Source organism: Hipposideros armiger, unplaced genomic scaffold (genome assembly GCF_001890085.2).
Source record: "Hipposideros armiger isolate ML-2016 unplaced genomic scaffold, ASM189008v1 scaffold_168, whole genome shotgun sequence".
Classification (NCBI taxonomy): Eukaryota; Metazoa; Chordata; class Mammalia; order Chiroptera; family Hipposideridae; genus Hipposideros; species Hipposideros armiger.
The window spans coordinates 1,386,561-1,409,341 of NW_017731518.1; the positions used below are offsets into that span (position 1 = coordinate 1,386,561).

Genomic DNA, 22,781 nt, shown 5'->3' on the forward strand with positions numbered 1-22,781 from the left:
CCAGTTCGGTTGACTCAGCATGTGTCAATCAGGCAGCATGTCTTATGTAGAAGAGGCTGAGCCAGTCATTGAGGTGACCAGAATGGAGAAGGCGGGGTCACTGCTTTAGCTTCTTGGTGCCTCAGTTTCCCTAGTTTGTCATTGTTAGGTCACAGAGAGATTCCTGTAAAATAGAGGGGAAGAGATAAGTAGATGATGTGTCATGAGCAGCCTCCTATACCACGGAAAAGATTCAGTATTTTATTCTTTAGATGAAAAGTGTGTTCTGCGTCCTTAATGTGCATACAAATCATCTGGGAACCTTGTTAAAATTCAGACTCTGATTCGGCAGATTTAAGGTGGGGCCAAGAATCTCCACATCTAACAAGCTCCCAGGTGATGTTAAGGACGCTGATCCACGGCCACACTTGTCACTTCTATCAGTCACCTGTGATACTTGTAAACCATGCACATTCCTGGGCCCCACCCTCAACTGTGTGAATCAAAATCTGCATTTTCCCATGGTCTCCAGGTGACTTTTATGCACAATAAAGTTTGAGAACCACTGTTTAAATGATAGGAAGCCAATGAACACTATTAAGAAGGTGTGTGCCATATTTATGATCATATTTATTATACTGGATTTTCGAGAGAGAATGTGAAAAGAGAATTCCACTAAGGTGAACCGCGAGTGGGGAATGGGTGGAGAAGCTAAGACAAGAGGACTTAAGAGGAGGGAAGGTGTCTGGAGGACCCTGAGAGGGTGGAGTTGACAGCATTTGGTTATGAGTGGATCTGGGGGTGAAGGGGGTGGGGGAGGCTGGTGTGACCTTCTAGGTTCTTCCTGTCACTACTGTTTCTCTCTCTTTATGATTGTAGAAAGCCACTTCCTTTCATTTTTCTTACCTCACCTAAGTTGATTTCCAAAAAGACTTCACTTAAGACCAAGCAAATATGTATAGAAATAAGGAAAACGCTGGCAGCAGAAAAGACTTATAAAGTTATACAACTGGCCCTTCCTCAATTAATCTCCCCCACACTGTCACTGACACAGCTGGCCTGGGTCACTCTGGTTCCAACTCTCTTTCTGCCTTTTACGAGGTATGTGTCCTCTTAGGCCTCATCCCTGCAATTCTCTTCTTCTTCCTTGGTCAGTAGCCATAGCAAAGGGAGACTTTCTACCCTGGTCCCCTCCTAGGTCCCACCACTCAGTTTAAAATTTGTGGCTTGGGATATAAGCCTTTCCTCAGGGAACAGGTGGGGCTGGTGAATGATGTAACTGCGGGGAATGACAAGATGAAAACCTCACCCCCTTAGGTAAGATCTTATCCCTCATGCAGGGTTGGTTTGATCTCTTATAACCTAGCAGGTTAACACCACCTTAAACATATACTATCCAAGCAATACTATACATAAAATGATATTCGATATGTTCAAATAATAAAGTCCAATCATATCCAAACAATAAAAGTTACAGAGAAACACTAATGGACAGTTGGTACTGACTATATATTTGCTGAATTGTTTTAAATTAAAATCTAATCGGATTGTCGTTATTTATGTCTTATTTTAAATTAATTATCCAATATCTTTGGATCTCTTTCTCTTCTTTATATATTTTTGAGTTTGGTTATTTCAAGGTGGCAAAGCCTAACTTGATACTGCCACCCCACCCCCAATCTTCTGGCTCTCTTCCCTGTGCCCTGTTTCTCTGCCCTCTGACATATTGGCTGTGCTTGGATTGATCCTCACCCAAGAAATCACATGACTATGCCCTCTGTGCTTTCTAATCTTTGCTTTAATGTCACCCTGTCCATGAAGCTATCTCTTATTTCTGTATATAAATTAGTATACTACCCTCAACATTTTTTTCATTCCCTTTTCTTGTTTTTCTTCTTAGCAATAGAAAAATCACCATCTGGTATATTATAGAAGTATTTATTTATTTTTCTGTCACCTCCCCTAGAATGTCAATCTCATGAGAACAGAGACTTTATCTACTATATCCCATTTTTGGAACAATGTCTGGCACATAGTGTAATGCAACACAAATTTGGTGAATGAACAGATAAATAATTAGCCACTTTCATGAAATACATGGGAAGGATGTGAACGTCTAGGTAACAAGTCAATTGCAGTCATTTTAGGATTGTTTCACTTAAAGAATAAAGAAGCAAACATGTTTCTAAAAATATCACTCGTTTAGGGAAGTAAGAATGGCAGGTGGTATGGGTTAGTCCTGGAGCCACAGACCTGCTTTTTGTGTATTTTTGCCTCTATCTTACAGCCCAGCCCTCCCCATGAGAGAACTGCCTTGCCCTGCTCCAGATTCACTGCTCACATGAAGAATTTCTCTGAATCTCTTAAAGTTAGCAGCCTACATTTTCTGCATTTTCCAGGTAAATTAAGAAATAATCCCAAGAAAGACCAGGGTTTCTAAAGAAACTCTGGAATATGTGCAGGTAAAACGCATAAAGGCTCTATTGAAGAACACTTGAATTGTGTTTCAAAATAGCAATGAAAGAAAGAATTCACTGGCTCATGAAGTTGGTAAATCCAGCTCAAAACATGGCTGGATCCAGGATTCATCAACATTATCATGATTTTCTTTCATTTTTCTTTTTAAAAATCTCCATGTTGACTTCATTCTCATTTGGGGTTTATTTTCAGAATGAACAGCAATTATGGGTCCTGGTAGGTACAGATTTGCATGAGTCTTAGAGCTTGTAACTTCAAAAATAAAGACACTCTCCTTTGCTCTACATTTATAATAGTTCCCACCTCCTATCCAATGACTCTGATTGGTCATCTTGGATCTCATTTTATTCCTGGAACACTTAGGGTGTCTAAGGGAACAGAGCACAACTTTTGTTACCCTTGCATTGAACCCTAACACTGAATAAAAATGTGTGTGTGTGTGTGTGTGTGTGTGTGGTGAGGGTGGCAGGGGGAGAATGGGAGGGATGGGTTTCCAGAATAAATTCATATGGGGCAAGCAAAAAACATCATTTTGCGTCAATACAAAATGGTGTGTGGTGGCATTGTTATATTCTATATAGTACTGGCGTCATAGATTATTCTGACAACCTGGAACGATTTCCCTGACCTGGGAGCGTAGGTGAACTTACACATGTAACTTCCTACCTATGAGAAAATGAAGTTTCTTAGGGCAACTGATAAAGCCATTGACTGCTACATTTTTGTTTGGATGATATATTATTTTATAATGTATTTATTTACTTTCATTTGCGTGTTAATAAAGTTTGTTATATGTGTATAGATATCAGAGCCATTGAAAGGGTTTGCTGATTTTATGGTAGTTTAAAAGATGTCACATAATGAAATTTTAATGGGGCCTTTTGAGAATCCCCTGTGGAACCACTCACATACTCTTCTTTCTTTACAAAAATTTGGAAACTGAGAGGTGGTAATACTATCACACGGGTCAAAAACCAGAAACAGAAAGAGGCATATAGTGGAAAGTCTTGTTCTCACTCCTGCTCCAACCTGCCTTATCCCCTGAACCCCAAGAAACCACTTTTTCTGGTTTCTTGGGAATCCTTCCACATTTTCTCTAAGCAAGTAAAAGTGTGTATATGAGCAAATATAACTGAGCAGCAAGCAGCATTCTTTACTTTGCTGTCTTCACTTGACATTGTAACTTGGATCTCTGTCCACAGCAGTACATTAAAAGCTTCCGCGTTCATTTTTCTTACAACTTGAGAGTCATATATTTTATGATTATACCTTAATTTATTTAGCCAGTTTGCTTTGATGGACACCAGTGATTTCCCAAAAAGGACTAATGAAATAATCAGGATGTCATATTTTAGAGCTTTTATGGCATGTATTCAAAATTATTAAAAATTTTGACCTAGTCCACTTTGGTTGGTTTTAAAGAGTAATTGAAGCGTAGTTCCAGTCAACTGATGTAATTTGATAAAAGTAAATGCCAACCTCTTAATTATTTAAATACAGCGCAGGAACAGAGAAAATAATTGCCACTGTCAATATCTGAAAAATGTATGGCGTCGAGATTCAGTACACCTGGATCTTGAGAGTTGAGAGTATGGGTATAACTTTGAGAAGTGTCACAGTTTATAATTATGTGGCTTGCTCTGATGGCTCTAAATTCCTTGCTATGTTGATATTTGTCTTAAATAAGTGGACACGAAGCCTCTAGCTGAGTAAAAGTTAGCAAAGGAGACCATTCTAATGGACATGAATAGACACAGACATTCAAATGGACATGTATATATTTGTGACTTAGAATAAAGGTATGAGCTGGGAAAAAAGTTATGGAGTCATAATGCGATCATAAGGAAGTCTTGGGAGTAGATGAGATGATCAAGAGAGGGGAGGAGGTATGAGTGCTGAGACTAGAACTCAAAGGAATAATATTTAAGGGACATGAAAAGGGGAGAAGTTGAAGAGGCATGAAAGAAGCAACAGCTAAGAAAAAGCACTGGAGTTAGAAGTGCCCAGTCTGCTGTTAGAGCTTTGAGTTTGAGTTCCAAGGTAACCACTGATGAGCGGTATGACCTTGGGCAAGTCACTTAACCTCTCTTCACTTTAGCTTCCCTAAGTTAAAATAGGAATACTAAATATATCTAACTCCTAGGGTTTATTGTGAGGGCTAAATGTCACAATATAGTCCAAGTTCTCGGGAAGGTGCTCTGTCCATAGTAAATGGCCAGTAATCATTATTATTATTATTGTTAGAACATTCAAAGGAGGTCATGGATTTCAAAAGGAGGGAAAGGCTAATTGGCATCAAATACTAGGGAAAGACAAATAAGAAATGTACTAAGAATGCTCATTTGGTTTAACAACTAGGATGTCTTGGTAACATTGGCAACAACAACTTTCTCTAGAATCATAGAGCTCAAACTAGGCTGCTGAGACTTGAGGTTTGAAGAGGAAGTGAGACCCTAACTCAATCATCAGCTGTGTTACCTGGTGCAAGCTGCTTAACCTCTCTGATCAGTCTCCTCTGCCATAAAGCAAGAGAAGGAGGCGATTGGGTCATCTAGTCTCCATTTAAAAATATTGTTTCACTCAACTAATGAGAACCCAGATCAGAGAACCCAGTCAGTCAGCAGATTGTTATACACATAATTTTTTTTTTCAGATGGGAATGTTGATGACTAGCCAAAGCTTATTTTCCTTGGTGCTGCTCCTTTCAGAGTCAGGCCTACACACCAATGCAGATATAAAGTCAAGACTGCATACATGTGTATGTGCACACACACAAACACAAATCACGCTCTCCAGAGACCCGTATGACAAGATTGCACATAAACAGATTATGCCACAGACCACTTATTCAAAAACCACTTACTGACAACCTACCACATTCTGAGTGCTGTCCTAGCTGCTGGGGGGCACACAGATAAATCTGTCAGGGTAATTGTCCTTAAAGCTCTTGTAATTTAATAGGGAGATTAGGAATTTACCTAAAGGGCAAGGTAGCTGGCTGGGGTTGAGTTCTATGATACAGTTCAACAAATATTTATTCAATGCTGACTCTGTACCAAGCACTGTGTTGGGTACTGGAGAGAGCCATAAAAGAAAGAAAAGGAGCATAAAATTATTTCTGACAGGGAGGCCTCATACACTTTCAGTTTTTAAAATTGTTTCTGTCGTTTTTTTTTTTTATGAGCTACATTGATTGACAAGAACCTGGTAGTCTCAGCGTGTCACCTGGGAGGTGTCCTGCTGCTTAGCCTCAGCCTTTGCAGGAGGGTGAGGAACCATAGCTTGGAGATCTATGGGGAGATAGAGAGCTGGGCTCTTGTTCTCCTGCCTTAGCCCAATTTCACTTGCGAGGCATAATTCTTTCTTTCTAGGACTGAGAGTCAAGTGCTTCCCTTGTCCCTGAGTGTGCTTGGGAAGGTGCCTGTGATTTCTCACCCGCACCGCCATTCTGTTGGCACTGAAAGCATGCTCGGCATAATCTACTGTCTGGAAAAGCCTCCCCAAGTTTGGGGACCCCTGTATTACAGATCATGGAGGCTTCCTGGAGGAGTCTCATTTTCACTCTTCTCAAGTATAACAAGAACAGATGAAATTGCTTCAAAATGTCCTAGTTTGTTCAGACATCCCTCATGCCAGTTTTCAGAATCACATGTTAGTTGACCGTGGCAGGTGCAGCCTATTGGGCCTAGCCCAGGTAACTCCTTTTTTATTTCCCTGAGGCTTTCTTGCTCCTTCTTTGCCCTATCCAAAGACTCCTATTACTCTCCCACTAAAACTTGTGAGAAAACTCTCGAATTCTGACAGGACTCTTTCAGGTTACTTAGCCTCTTCAAGAAATGGTGGTTCCCACTGGAACCTTGAATGCTTCTGTATCATTCTCACCACTTTCTCGCAAAGAGCTTGGGGTGGGATTTGTCATCCACCCACCCCTCGGTGAAAACCACTTTTCATGGGTTGACATAAATCTGCATCTGTGGGGGGCAATTTCCAGTTGTTTGGCTTTTGGGGAGAAGCCATGCAAATACAAACTGAGGGCTTAGTTCTTGGGAAATTCAGGAAGTGTCTCGCAGAGGGGAGGGGGAAAAGGACATTTGTCAAAGTGCCTATGCTCCTAGTCCTCATATAAATGCTCTTTCTCTTTTGTTCCTACTGGACTGCAAAGAATACAGCCCTAGCCAAAGCAAAGGAGGCACTGGCAAGTGAATGCCACAGTGTTTTCTAATCCATGTGGATCAAAACCACGTAAGTTTCGATTCTGTAAAGAATCTTCCTTAGCATGCTGGAGTAATCACATGGATTAATAAAACACAGGCGCCTTCACTCCCTGGTGCCTCCTAGCTTTTGTGCTTGCCTCCCTTTCCTCCCCCCTTTCTAAATTCTGTGGAACTCGGAGGGAACAAAAGGAGTGGCATTTTCTCTGAGTACCACAGCCGTTGTTCCATTGGTCCAACCCTCTGGAAGGTAGGCTCCCTGAATTTCTCTTCTTTCTGCCTGTATGGGAGGCTCTGTGCCTTGGGGGAAAACTCAGGGTGTCTTCTGGACCCTATATTCTGCAGAGTTTGCTAAGAGTGAAGAGTAGCACATTACAGTTTTTTTTTACATGTAAATAAGAGCAAGAACTAAACTAAAAGCAATTCGTCCATGTTGAAAGATATTAGATAAGGGCCTTGGTTAGATACACATATGTTGATCTTAACTCTTGTGTTCACACGTGCTACCATTTTCTTGGTTCACCTTTAGCCCTGTCACTTAACTATGCAGCATATGCCAGTTGTATCTCTTTGGACATGTATGGGATAGCTGATCTATTTATTCACTTTTTGTTCAAAATGATATTTGCTGAGTACCTACTCTGTGCAAACCAGTAACGAACAAGGCATAGTCCTTTCCATTACAGCTGCGTTTCTAGGGGAGGAAGCAGAAAATCAACCACTAAACTGTATAAACAATGCAATTACGGATTGTGAAAGGGACTGTGAAGGAAGTGAACCTGGAGCCACTTCCTACAAAAATGATAGTTACATGTGGATCTGAAAAATAAGGATGTAGTGATATGAAGAGCCCTGGAAAGTAAAGTATGTTACTAATTTTTAGAAAAATGCCTAAGAGATATATTTTTAATAAGATTTCCTCACATCTTTGTTTTTTAAAAGTCAAAGTATTCAGACCGACCAATAGAATTTATCCAGTCTGAACCACAGAGAGAAAATAGACTGAAAAAGAAAACATTCTCAGGGATATATAAGACAATACAAAAGTGCTAAAATCTGTATTATTGGAGTCCCAGAAGGAGATGCGAGTGGGACTGAAAAAGTATTTGAAGAAATAATGGCTGAAAACTTCCAAATGTGCCGAAAGACATAAACCCACACATTAAAGAAGCTAAAAGAACCCCAACAGATAATCCCAAAGAAATCCATGCTAAGACACATCCCTATTAGACTTCTGAAAAGTAAAGATAAAATTAAGGTATTTGGTTAAATTCCTGGCATAAATTTTAAAAAGTGAAGTTTTAGTGTTTCAGGGGCAGGGAAAAAAATATGGTTGGAGGATTACATAGTGATAACTGGTTGTATCAGTAGGATCCAGCAAGAAATATTTGGCACACTTAAAGGGTTTCACAGAAAATAATGTAGCAAAGGGACAATATGCAGACAGGTGGGCAGGGCTTAGGTTAAGGTAAAGCATGCAGGACTCACAACATGGGAGGCCATTACTATTTCTGGATGTGGTTACCAGCGCCTGGTGAGAGTTGGAGCTGTCTGGCTGACAGGAATTACACCATGGAAGAATGTGTTCTTGAACTGTGTTAAGACAAGGAGAATAGACCCCTTCCTTTTTCTATAATATCTTCCAACCCTTTAATCTCCCGGTATCTTCCATTGTCCAAACCCAACTGGGAGCCAAAGAGGGAGGGAGTTCAGGTGACGCATTCGGAAGAGACCAGCCTTCTGGGCATATATCTTGCCAAAAAAGAGGGGAGAGTGATTGTTGGCGGGTTCCTCGGTAGAGAGAAGTTCTGGTTTCGCTATTAATCACCTGTATGACTTTGGGCAAGTCGCCAAAACTCCTTAGGCTATAATTTACTTCTCTGCTACATAAAGACATGGGACTAGATACTCTCTAATACTACCTTTTAACTCTATGCAATATCCTATTTAGAAGTTTTATATCACTGTTTCTGGAACATACCATCTGGGTTTCAGTTATCCAGAATCTTAAGCCTTAACTACTCTCAGACTATGGTTAATTTTCTCTTATAAAACGCCACTTAATTGACCCTCTACTTCCTCCAAATTCATCAATGGTCTCCATTTCCTTTGTAAACATTCTGACACCCACGGCATATTGATAGTAAGCTGCGCTCTATTTTCCCATCCAATTCTATCACTAATTGACCACTATGTTTGCCAAGAACTGGTTGCCTATTTCCTAACCTGTTTATGCCAATTGTATATATTATTATGATTGTATAGCAGTTAAATACTATATGAGTGCAAGAGAGTTGTTTCTTTGAAAATTAAGTCAAACACTTCAGAAATATCTTTAAATTAGGCTTAAAATTATTAAGACAGCTGTAAAAACTAAGAAGTAAATTATTAAACTTTAAGAATAATTTGCACCCAGATTGTCTGGAAGCATCCCATTCTACTATAGGAAATGAAAAATCACAAATTGTAGCTAGGCGGTTGTAGATACATATTATGAGTAAAGGTATGTAAGAAAGGAAACTCAAAACTCCATCAGCAGGCCCATGCTCAAAGAAAAGGCTTTGGCTCTACATAAAAAATTTGGCCAAAAATGCACATATATATATATTTTAAATTACAATAAAATATTTAAGATATATATGTAAAATATTGCAATTCCTTGCTTTCCTACTTTTTTATTAACTGACCATATTGAACATAGCCAAATTGCATAAGAAGGCTTATACTATTCTTGATCTTTAGCATGTTTTTCTTCTACCGAAAGTAACCACGCTAAGCTTACTTCATAACCTACTAAAAACAGCAACCTATGTGTTACGACTGGATAGGATGTTAAGTAGTTATTACTTCTGAGTCTGGGCTAGTACATTACAGTAAACCTAGACCATTTTCTTTGATACTGATGCATTACATCTGAATACTGTGACTCTTTCTTACTCAAGAAATGCTGGGTAGCTCTGAGGTGCTGGTTACTTATTACTCAAAAACCTTTACAAAATGGAATGACATTTGCTGTTGAGCAACTTGCTATTATCGCTTGAGTGTTGAAATTCCACAGCTTTCTCTACAGACATATGCTTTTAAAATAAACTCTTGAAGAGTAGACCTTAATTTTTGTGTGTGTGGGTGAGAACTGAAGTTCTTGGCTTGGTATCTGGCTGCTCATTTGGAGAAATATCATTGCTTTGTCATGCTACTTGTCATTTTGAATGTCAAATGTATTCTGCTATCTCCCTTGGGAGTTAGCAGATGTTAATAGGCAATTAAGACTTGTCTCTTTACCTGGCATGCAATCTGAGACAGGTTGATGTAAAGCTGGGTTTGAAGGGGGATTAAACGGGAAAGGGGAAGACAGGAAAAAGGCTCTGGTTAGTTTAGAAATTACAGTCATTTCTGTTATTAAGCTTATGCTATTTGTGGTTTTCAGAGAAACCCCATGTTCTACAAAATCATAAACAAAAATGGGGAAAAAATAAGGTTGGAGCTGATCCCTTATAACCTACACGACTTTGAAATGTTACAAAAATACTGACAATTTTTTTCTTTTTAGTTTTAGGTATACAAAACAAGGTAATAGTTAGACATTTACACCCTTCACAAAGAGATAACACCCCTCCCGCAATCTACTACCCCTCTGACATTGTACATCGCTGTTACAATTACATCCTGTGACTATATATAAATATATATATATTAAATTATATTCATTTTTATTCAGCTTCAGGTGTACAGTGCAGTAGTCAGGCATCTACACCATTCATGAAGTAGGCTCCCTAATAAGCCCATCCGACACCCTACAAAATCTTTACAACATTACTGATTATATTCTCCAAACTGTCTTTCATATCACTGTGGCAATATTGTGGTTACCAATTCATGCTGTCTAATCCCCTGACTTTCTCCCTCCTCCCCACCCCCTCCCATCTAGCAACCCTCAGATTTTTCTCTATTATATCTCTGAGACTGTTTATGATAGTTTGCTCGTTTATCCTGATCTTTAGATTCCACATATAAGTGAGATCATATGGTATTTGTCTTCTCTATCTGACTTATTTCACTTAGCTTAATGTTCTCTAGGTCCATCCATATCATTGCAAATGGTAAGATTTCATTCTTCTTTATGGCCAAGTAACTGACATGGTTAAAAAGATGGGTTGAATTCCTAATAAAGAACTAATACAGTAAATACAGCTTTAAAAAAACCTTAAGGTAGCTTAAAGTAAGGAAATATAAGGAAATGTTCAAGCTGCTAAGTTTTGTAGGCAAGTGAAAATGGATAAAGATTTGGTAAATTTGCACAATTAGCTTTGCAGGACAGAGCCCTTGGTCAAACTTAGTAAAAAAGAATAAGGTGGTGAATGGGCATATTGTACAGTTTTACTCCTCTGCATCTTGCTGTGCTTGGCTGTATTAGGGCAGGTTGTATTCAGCTGCTCTTCCTGGTGGTTCATACATCAACACACTGGGAAAAATTAGGCATGAAACAAATGTGATTTTCAAACTGCTACATTGTATTGACATCATCCCTTACTTACCAATGACATATGAGCGAATTTGTTTAACAGAAACACACAGTGTAACAGGTCATATTTGAAGAATTTGAGGGATATTTAAAGGCTTACTGTAATCCATGTGTTTTAAAGATGACGCTTTTCAGGGAGAAATTAATTTGTTATTCTACAAAGTGTTAATAGCAGAATACTGTTATTAGATTATTTGGCCAACCTACATGCTTGACAGTTGTTCACACAGAGGCAGTGACTATAAGCTGCATCTGCTGGGATATAATTTATTTCAATATTGGAAAGATTAGATAGAAGCAATAGTCATTGTAGGTAATATTTATTTATTGATGTCATTAACTCTTCTAAGTTCTCTCATGTATCTCATTTAATCAGCATATAATTAGTCCACTGCAGAGCTAGCATTTCAAACCCTAAGTCTGACTTCAGAGCTTCCTCTTAACCAATCATTGCCCTACTACCTTCGGTCAATGTGGCATATGCTGTGATAGACCACTCTTTATAGCCACAGAGATGCTTTTCAGAAAAATGAGACCAAGAAGGCTTTATTGAAAATCCATACTGATGTTATTTTCATGCATGGCAAGGTTTGCCCATCTTGAGATCAGTAATACATTCACCCTTTTTTCCTGAGGGTAGATACCACTCTCTAACTTTTCCTCTCACTGGAACATGGTGGTAATAATAGGGTCAGTATCTTAGTGGCTACCTTTAATATTTTCCAAAACATTCTTCTATCTGTATTTCTATGATTGGAAAATTTGTGAAAAAATGTACTGTGACTCTTTCCTTTGTAAACAAAAAATTTAGCACACGTGCTTACATTCACTACTCCTTAACTTCCCAGTCTTTGTTTACATAATTTAGAATTTGAAATACTATGTTTAGTAAATCATCAATTTAATTAATCATACGTAAATTGATTTTAGTTTCATTATATAGCTTCTTTCATGTGCTGAATTATATATATATTTAAAACAAATCTATGTTTAAATTTTTTTTCTGTGTTTACCTCCGCCTTCTGCACAACTTTTTCATTCTTAATTTTTAATCTTGATTAATTTTTCAGTTTATTAGGGTCATTTTCCAGTAAAAATTTAAAGAAACACATTTGTTTGGTATATTTTCTGATCCCTTACATATCTTAAGAAAACATTTTTCTATTGTCTTGCCATGTGAATGGAAACTAGAAGTAAAATTATCCAGTGTTTGTAGATGTTAGTTCACTGTCTTTGGTATTTAGAATTGAAAAAAAACAAGCATGAAGCCAATGTTATTTTTATGCAGAGGTAGGAATTTTTTCTTTTAATTGCCAATAAAATACTTGCACAGGTTTTCTTTATCCTTAAAATGAAAACCAAAATTTTCTATGATAAGCCTATATAGGACCCTTTTAAATTAATTTTACTTAAAACACAGTGAGTGCTTTTGGTTTGAATTATTAGGATATTCTCATTATTTACACTTGGATCATTTAAAAAAATTATGTCTTCACTTACTGTTTAGATTTCAGTTGGTCTCTTTACATTTTTATCAGGGAACTTCTATATTTATTAGGTTCATATTTTTGTCATTTGTCCTCATCTTTCTCATTTAATATTCTCTCACAGTTTTCATTTTTGTTTTGTTTTCCTTCAGAAAGGGTGAGCTTCTCAAGCTCATTTTGCACTATTAGGATTCTTTCAACTAACAGAAGTCTGCCATGACCCATATGGGGGCTCTCTTATCAATTTAGTATCCTTACCCTTGGAAAGGTAGCCTCACGTTCCAGAAGTGTGGTCTTCATGTGTATTGTCATCTTTATGAGCAAACTCCTCTCAGAAGCCTCCAGCAGACTTCTCCTCCAGTCCCATTGATGAAATAAGTCGCATACCCTCCCCTAAGCCAATCACAGTAAAGGTAATGAGGTTACCATTAATGAGGAGTTCCTTCTGAACTGGGAACAGGGCTACTTCTCTGAGTTGTGGATACTTGAACACAAGATGTTTCCTGTTTGCAGAGAGCATGGTTTCTCTCTGCACCAACAGTGTCTATTGCAACTTCCTTACTATTGAGTGCATGTGTGTGTGTGTGTTCATGTGTATTCATGATTCTATTTACTCATCTAAAGAAGACCTTGATTTTGTGTTGGACATTTAATTTCCTTGGAGTTGTTCCTTATCTCACCCTGCTCTATTTTGTCTCTGCTTATTGGTCTTTGCTGATCTACTATTCTTTTTAATCATCTCATGCCATTTCCTTTCTTCTTATCCTGTTCTTTTGCAGGTTTTTGTTTCTGTTCAGTAAAGCTATGTCTTTTCGTATCTATTAAGGATGCCAAACTTTGTTTTCTAAAATTCCCCAAATGACTAGCTGCAGGTTTTTCTGAGCGTTCAGGATGCTGTGTTCTCTCCCACATTTTTTCTATATATAACTACATATCCATTGTTATATAGCATTATATAAATTTCTATTTTTTTCATCTTTGCATAAGCAGCAGTCTCTCTGTTCCTTGGCACTTTCTAGAAGACATGCGCAGGTGTCATATCTTTTCTTCATTATTGACTCAGAAGCTATTTGAGTCCTTTTCAAGCCTACAGCTGCCCCATTCCAACTTCAGAAACAGCTAAGCTGCTGGCTAGTTCTCCTCTTGTTCTCCTTCCCTCCCCACCCCCCACATTTTCTGTTTTCTTGTCAAAGACAAATAAATGACTTGACTCTCCCCATTCTCCCCACCCCCTAAAAGAGTAAGTTGATGAGTACAGACCAAGGCTTGATTTCAGGGTTTAGCCTACATCCTAACCCTGACCCTAACCCTACATCCATCTAGGACCACTCTCCCGTGGTAAGTAAGGTAGGACCTCCCTCCATTGCCTGATTCTCTGGTCCTCATGGGTTACAACTCCTGCAAGCATTGTTACTTTTCTCTAACATTTTTGTGTAGGATCTATATCTTCGAGGACAGACTGTACAAATGCCTCTCTCCTCTCTCCCTTTTATACCCAGGCAAGGTCATAGGGCAGAAGTACATGATTTGCCTCAAAAATCAGAGTGCACAGTACACAAAGGTGGTTACATTTTTTTATTTTTATTTTTGGTCACAGTCCTTTGTTCTCTGGGTTAGGGGGAGGGATGGACAACTATGTAGGGCAAAATGTTTCTTTTATTCATCAGTTGGGGTTCCTTTGTTAATCATCCTAAGTATGTATATGGTAAATGCATCTTAGAATCCAGCATAGGCTTAGATTTTAGCAAGAAGTATGTAAAGGCTGCACCTGGGACTGATGGCTAGAAGTTCACACTGTCCTCCTAATAATGGATTTTCACTTGAGATTATTGAAGTTAGGGAATTGTTGCCATGTATCCTTATTTACATTTCACAGCATCCATAAAAGTGGTAGTTATAAAAGATGGTGCCGGCTGTCAGTGATGCTGCGATATCCACTCTGGGAGGGGCTGACCAACAAGCTGTTCCATCTTTCTCATCACTTGGTAAATCATTTCTTTTTCAAACAATGAGCTTATTGCCCCTTTTTGTTACCACCAATACTTAGAATGAGACTATATAGATGAGCAAGAATGCATTTTTCTTGTTATGTAGTTTGAAACTTGTCTTCATTCATAAATACCTTTGCTTCAACCTGCAGTTTCATCAAGATGGTACTAGACTTTATAAAAGAATTCACAGGACCGATGTCACCCAAGAATCTGGATACAGGAGGTTTACTGTAGTGAAACCATGTCTATCAATGGCTGAGGAATTGTGCCCAGGATGGCCAAACCTTTGGAAATAGATGCATTTGTGTGGGAGTGCCTCCTGAAGCTACACTGGGGTTTCCAGAAAGGAATAGAAACTCTTCTTTGCTAAGCACATCTGCTAGAGTCTTCTTTTATTTCAACATTCTCTAGCATGGCACAGAGAAGATTTAGAAAAAGAATACCTGGTTATACATGGTTAAGTTCTAGTGTTTATTCATTCATACACTGCAGTAATATGTGGCAATACATTAGGGTAGACTAGCCCATAGTTATAGCAGCAATAACGTATTATTTATTTAAAGACTTAACCTTTAACCAATTCTAATTTTATATTTAATGGAATGTAACTAAGGAAAGTGATTAGTCAAAACTGTAGATTGTCATCTGCTTCTTCCATGTTTGCAAACAACAGGACCTGTTTTCTACGACTTTTCTTGTCACTTAACACTAGAGAAATCTAATTAATAGATGTGATTATTTCTGTCATGAAAAATTCATTACAGAAAGTGTGGCCAATGAAATGAGAGGACTCAGAGCCTCATCACTTGGCAGAACTTACTGCTCTGAAGACTGACTAGACTCTCCCCATATGCATAGCCATTATCACAGGGTTTCACATAGAATATGTACAATTTTATATTCTGTTTTAACTTTACCATTATATCACTTTTCTGTATTGCTTTATAGCTTGGTACGACAAATTTTTTCACATATTTTTTTAATGGCTCAACAACATTATACCCAGTTGACTTACTATCAATTGAATTAAGCACTTTCCCCTTGTAGGACATTTAGGTTGATTTTTCATATTTTTTGTTCTTTTCATGAATAATTTTGATAAGCTTGTCTCTATAGAGTTCAGGCATCACATTAAAACAAACAATTGCTCTTGCTGCATATTTGAGACTGTCAGTAAACATGGCCCTAATGAAACCCTCAAGATTTACAAAGTTCTGTGCAGAGGAGAACATAGTTCCATAGTTTACTGATTAGCTAGTTTAATCTGCAAAGGTGGTGATGTCAAAAGTGCTGCCAGGTCCTGCAAGGAACTGGGATAGTAATCATCAGCATCAGATCATCATCATCAACAACAACATTATCATCATCATCATCAACAATATTATCAACAACAATAGTGATAATAATGGCGGCTAAAATGTATAGAACCCTTACTGTGTGCCAGGTGCTCTTCTTAGTACTTCATGTGTATTAATTCATTTGATCCTCACAGCAACTCTGTGAGTAAGATGCTATTATCATCTCCATTTTATAGAAGAGGAAACATACACAGATAGGCTAATAATTCCTTCTTATGGTAGAGCTAATATTTCTTGGATGCCTTATGTCAATGACTTGTACTAACTGCTTTTTCATGTATCCTTTTATTTAATTCTCCCAAAATCCTGATGAGGGGTATAATCATGATTCTCATTTTACTTGTGACTTATTTGAAGTCAAAGAGGTCAAGTCAGGTGATTGAGATCACAGGGCTTGTAAAGATCAGAGCATACATCAAACCCAACTCTGCCTGACCCAGAAGTTGCTCAAGTCTTGGCTACAAGCTATGCTGTCATCATGGAACCAAAATCAGTGAAGTTAAATGATTTATCCAGAGCCACCTCACGAGCGGTGCTAAATTCTAGACTGGAACCCGTGTCGTTTCTCCTCGTCCAGTGTCCTTTCCCGTGCACTGTTGTGATGTCTATTAGCTTTTTTTGCTCCCCTCTTGGCCAGTCTCTCTCCCTGTCCCTCTCCCACCCTCCTGGGGCGTGGTGTTCGTACTCTATGCACATCTGTTTCACTCTTCCTGTTGACCAGCTTCCTCTGCTCCACTTGCACTTGAACTATCATGAGCAGCCTCCGAACGTGCCCTTATTGTCTCAGTCTCCTAGACTTCCCAGCCAGGTGATTTAGTCCCTGTGACTGCATTTCAAATTTCTGAGAAGGGCGAGTCTGATGTGTCCAATTTGGCCCAGGCTGTATCCAATCTCCTGTGTGATATGTGTGTGTCAGATGGTAAAAGGCTATGGGTGGGTTCGTTTCTCTAAAATGTGGTTATGGGCAGCAAAACGGGAATTGACATATTTATTACTGATTGGAATTAGATAGGTGAAACCAGCTTTTCAAACGTAGGAAAGGGGCTGCATAGTTCTTGCCATCTACTTGTGCCTTTGCTGATCAGCCTTTGCACAGAGTTCTCATGTGTAATTTTGTGTGGAGGGGTTTAACGTCCATTGGCTGCCCCTCTGGCATCATCAGGGCCATTTCAGCAGCTTCCCTCTTTGAGCCCTGAGAACAGCTTTGGGAAGTTGAAACTAGGTTAATTTTCATCTTTGCTGAGGAAGCCAACAGGATTTCTTGATCCATGATCCAGCTGGCCTGCCCTCCCTCTTTATTTTATAACAAAGATGAAAATGGCTGAAAATAACTTAATTTTACACAAATATATGAGGGCCTTCAAATGCATGACCTTTCCCTATTTTGGTCACATCTGCTGACATCTAGTAACATGCCTGAGCTTGGCTACTGCTTCTTGACTGGATTCAAAGATGACAAAGATAAAAATCTTCCCTTTTGGATATGTACATTCAGGGCACATGGATACACTAATTGGCACTACTGATTATGGTGCTGATCCAATGAATTTGTAACATTAAAACTAGCAACCCTAGAGGAAAAACATTGGATTTTTCTCCTGTGCTTCAATGAACGTATTACTAAAAATTCTGGCTTTAAAATGCCATTAAAATGTATATCAGGAAGTATTCCTCAATTGACTCTATTGCTTCTGTTAAGATTGTTCAACTACATAATGACTTTTCTAAATATTCCTTTTGAAATGGAGAACTTTGTCCACAGTCTAATTTAAGAGAATAAATCTTTGATTTCAGCATGTTTTCCTCTTTAAAGCAATGTTTTTTTTTAATCAGGATAAAAAGAGGTCAAACTGACTATTGTGTGTTTCAGATGCGTAGATAGAAGCAAGTTTAAAAACGATATGAAATATCTCCATTGTGGGTGGGGGAAGACATTTCGGGGAAGTATTTTGTGTGTACTTGGGTATAGGAGAGTTTTATTTTCATTTGTGAACATTCGAATTTTGTAGTTTGTTAAATCACATTGGTAGCAAACACTAGTATTTTGAAAATGAATTATTTCATTTGGATTTGTACTAAAATTCTGATACTTGCATATTTTCTTTTTCTTTTTTCAATGGTAAAACATCTCTAACAAGTTCTTAAAACTCTCTGCATCCTGGATGCAGAGTTTAAGTTGAAAACAGGAGGAGGGAGCAAAGGGTTTTCAAACAAGCACTCTTTAATCTGCCTCCAGCACTTGTCTGGCTATTTTCTTTCTGGAAGGCAGCAGAGACCTGGTGAGAAGACAATGAGGTAGTTCATCTTTCTTATGGCTGAGTAGTATTCCATTGTATATATGTACCACAATTCTGATTTGATCTTCTTTATCTAGCCATCTATCGAAGGACATATGGGTTGTTTTCATATCTTGGCCACCATGAATAATGCTGTAGTGAACATAGGGGTGCATATATTTTTACAGATTTTTTTGCAGAAGAGGAATTGCTGGGTTGTATGGTAATTCTAGTATTAATTTTTGATGAACCTCCAAACTGTTCTCCATAGTGGCTGTACAAATTTACATTCTCACTAGCAGTGTATGAGGGTTCCTTTTTCTCCACAATCTCTCCAACACTTATTATTTGTCTTGTTGATAATAGCTGTTATAACAGGTGTGAGGTGGTATCTCACTGTGGTTTTGATTTGCATTTCCCAACTAGCTAGCGAAGTTGAGCATTTGTTTATACATCTGTTGGCCATTTAGGTATATTTGAATTACCCAATAATATATGTATCTTAATATGTTACCTTTCTTAGAGGTCCAAAATTTAAAAAATACATGTGTCTTGAATTGTCTATTGTAAAGATTAAGAAAAGAGAAATCTTCTGAATCTAATCTATTTGTAGTTTAAAAATCAGTAAAATGATGAAACATGGACAAATATTTATTGTTTAATATGAATGAATATTCCAGGTTATTTTTATAAAACTGTGCTTCTCTGTGTATCTTTGTAACAAGAGATAGATAAGCTTGTGCCTTTGAGGCTAGGTGGCTATTTCCTAAAAGAATTAGATTCAGCTAGTGATTTGCTAACAGGGCTGAAATCAGTCAAAATGGCTCCCATCTTTCTCTTCCTCTCCTGCTCCCACTCTTGCTAAACTGCTTTCCAGTCCAGTCCCTTCCAGCAAATGCACACATCACCAGCCTTTGTCAACTGAGAATCAGGCAGAGACTCCACACAGCATATCTCTTATTTGTCAAGTGCCAAGGACCAGAAATTGTAGCCTATGGGATGAAGCTGTGGTCTGAAAACTGAAAGAGGTGAAAATCTTGGGAAAATATACGAACACTTTAGGAAGCTCTTACCTTGAGGAGATGCTTTAAGAAGAAATGTAATCTGGGAGGAGGGAATTGGAAAGGTTAAATGCAACAGAAGAATTGCAAGTGACCAGGAAACATTTCCTCAGGCCCCCTTACAAGACCTTGCTGTACAGAAGCCAGAGATTGCTCTGAGCATTTTCAGGATGACACCAGTTTCAAGTGCATAAGTACAGCAGTAAAATACAAAATCTGAAATGTTGAGTTCCACGTGTTGGCTAGGGAGCCATTGTAGATTTTCGAAAAGCACCTGAAAACATGGGTCTGTTTCTTTGTTCTATTAAAGAGCATTGACCACTCTCTGCATAGAGCAGAGAGGGTAAGCTTATGGGAAAGGGTGAGGACCTGAGAGAGGATGTGAAAAGAAGACACAGAACTTTATGGCTGCACTGTTTAATATACTGGTACTGGTCACATGTAGCAATTTAGATGTCCATTAATTAAAATAAAATAAAATTTAAAATTTAGTTTTTCAGGCACAGTAGCCATATTTGAAATAGCTGGTGGCTACAGTATTGGACCACACAGATACAGAATATTTCCATCTTTGCAGAAAGTTCTTGTATAGTGCTGCTTCAGGGGATGCTTACATTTCAGAGAGCAGGATGGTTGGACAGAGACGGAAGGAGAACCAGTAGACAGAAAATGAGAAAATCAGAAATATGGTGGACAATCAGAGAGGGCAATGTCTAAGGAGACAAGGAGAGTCACGAAAAGTAAGAGAGCATACAAAATAGGGAAATGCTGCCTAGTGGACAAGAAGGAAGAAGATGCGGAAATGGTCCCAGGATTCGGTTATGAAGGTTCAGTGATGACCACCTGGAAAGCAATTTCAGTAGATGGAGGCAGAATTTAAATAGGAAGATTAAGGAACAAGTTGAGGGTGAGAAAATGGAGGCAACTGGAGTAGACTCTACCCACTCTTTCCAAAAGTTTGGTTGTAGGAGAAAGAAAATGATAAGATAGTAATATTAGAGCTAAAAATCTGAGTCATTAATAGGTATAGCAAAAAAGGTCAAAATTTCCAATTGAAACATGGAAAATTAACACAATGTGGCCCTGGGAGAAGTGTCAGGGGGTGAAAGGAAGAAGCCCAGGAGAAGCTTGATTGAGTCTTAGCAAAGAAAACGGGGCAGAAAAAGAGTGGGTGGGTGGACACAGAGAGAGGAACAGCGTGAAGGGGTCCATGCCCGTGGCTTGGTCTTCCCAGCGGCAGAAGGGTCAGGCTGGGAATGAGGCCCTGCGCTTGAGGAGCGTGGGAGAAGATTTGTATGGCTGCCAGGGCAAGTCCACAGAGTGAAGTAATGAGCGCCGAGGCATGAATGCTGGCATCCCCTTCCAAACAAAATGTGGCCTTATGAATGGAGAACCTCTGGAGACGGTATCCTAATCCAAAACCATTACTACGTGTAAGGATAAGAATTTCAGGGTAACCTAGTGAGCCCAAGTAAAGACATGAATTGGAAGATGAAAGGAGATTTTACTGCACACCTCAGCTCACCTCACATGGGGAGGGGCCCACTCCACCCTCTGTAGAGTTAACCCTGATTGCCACCTCCTGTTTACCAAACCAGCTCTTTTGAGGCAGCTCCGCTTTTTGCAGGGGAATATTCAGAGAATCATTTTTAACAAAGCACCCATTTAGCCATTGATGAGGGAGGCTGGGGGTGGGTAAGCATGGAGAGAGAAGAGGAAGAGGTCAGCCTTAGCTTGATTGCTGCCAGGATGCCAGGGTGTGTGAAGCTTATTAGAGGGTACCCACTTAGAAGGATATGGTCCAAGTGATAAACCGTGCCTTCTAATAAAACTCCCTACCCCTCCAGGTTTCCTGTTTGCTCCTCCTCATGGTCTCAGACCTCTGCCCCCACCTTACACCTGGGACTTATAAGCTGCTGGATAGGAGCACACTAGTCAGCTGGGCACAGAGGGGCAGACTGCACTGGGACAAGCTCATCTCGCAGGCAGTCACTTCGGCATTGGAACAGATGACTTGACACTTTTTGCTTTGTCTTCTCTTTGACTACTTTTCTTGACTCTAGACCCATCAGAACAGCAGCTCTGCTTTAATACATTTCCAATTAGCTCAGCATATTTTAATTGTAACTTTGCAGGATAACATTCTTGGTGATGCAGCAGAAATACCTCTTTTCATAGCAATTCCATTGAAGCCTTGCCGCCTACTCCCCCCCTACCCCATCCTTCCCTCCAAGACTGTACCTAGAACCAGGCTTGATGCCACCAGCTGGAGGAAGGTAGGATGCCAGAGACTTGAGAATCCTTGGTTTGACCAAGTTATTGTTATTCCACTCAGGATGGGAAGCAAATGGACACTTATTTCCAGTGCCTTGTTCAAGCCATGACAAGAGCTACTTAAAACAGTTTGTTTTCCCAAGTGATGCATTTTTAGTGTTTCATGAGTTGATATGTATGGGAAAAAAAGGGCTTTGTTCAAAATAAGAAGGTAGACCCATAATCTACTCCTCTCATGTTCCACGTTAGTGTTTATTAATGGTTTTTCAGATCTAAAGCCCCAGGATTAAGTAGGTTGATGCTTTCAAGAAATATTCATTGATTGCAACTCAGAAAAAAAGCCACATTTTATAGTCCGTTTTCATAAAAGTCATGACACAGTTTTGCAACGAAAAACATAGAAAAAATACGTCATGGCTTTTCCGACAACCCAATAGTTGACCTACTATGTGTTCAACACCATATTAGGTAGTTTGCACAACTCACTTTTTAATCCACAAAATGCTACAAAGGAGGTATTATTTTCTCCCTTTCCTACCACCTTTGATAAACAGGTGGGGAAACCGAGGCATGGAGGGAGTAAGAGGGAGCCAGTCAATGATGAAGTGTCAAGTGAGGCCAGCATGTACATATAACTTCCAAATTATACTCTTGCCCCTAAATTTTCTGGTCAAAAGTATATGGAAAACACCAGATCAGCTGTTCTTTGACCTAAAATGGAACATGTTTGCCCTACTATTAGAATTTTAGAGCAGAAACACATAAAGACCATAATTATAGGTCAGTGGTAGTCAGAGAGGGACAATGCTCATTAGATGAAATTGAAGATGCCACTAGGTGCCATGTTCAATATCAACTTACAATGGCCACTGGCAAAGATTCTCAAACTGTGAGCTATGGAATGCTCATGGTTCCTAGACTACCCGTGTGTAATATTCAAGATTATTTAAATTATTTAAGGTTTTTACTCAACAATAGTTTGTTGAAATTTACATTTATACATTGTAGCCCCAGCCATCTACCTGGTACTCAGCTCTAGGTCCTGAGGATACAGTGATAAGCAAACAAGCAACCCACGTTCTCAATGAGTTTATAGTCTAGATGATGCAGGTATTGTTCTAATTGACCACAAATGTAAGAAGAA

General features: G+C 38.9%; 1 protein-coding gene across 1 annotated transcript in view; it reads left to right on the forward strand.

Annotated features, from left to right (window-relative positions):
- Positions 1 to 37: 37 nt before the first annotated feature.
- CUNH12orf42 (chromosome unknown C12orf42 homolog) overlaps positions 38 to 22,781 on the forward strand; it is a 72,133-nt gene continuing 49,389 nt past the window's right edge. The window contains exons 1-2 of the mRNA XM_019651860.1: positions 38 to 73; positions 2,267 to 2,376. Coding sequence (XP_019507405.1) covers positions 38 to 73; positions 2,267 to 2,376 — 146 coding nt within the window. The remainder of the gene's footprint in view (positions 74 to 2,266; positions 2,377 to 22,781) is intronic.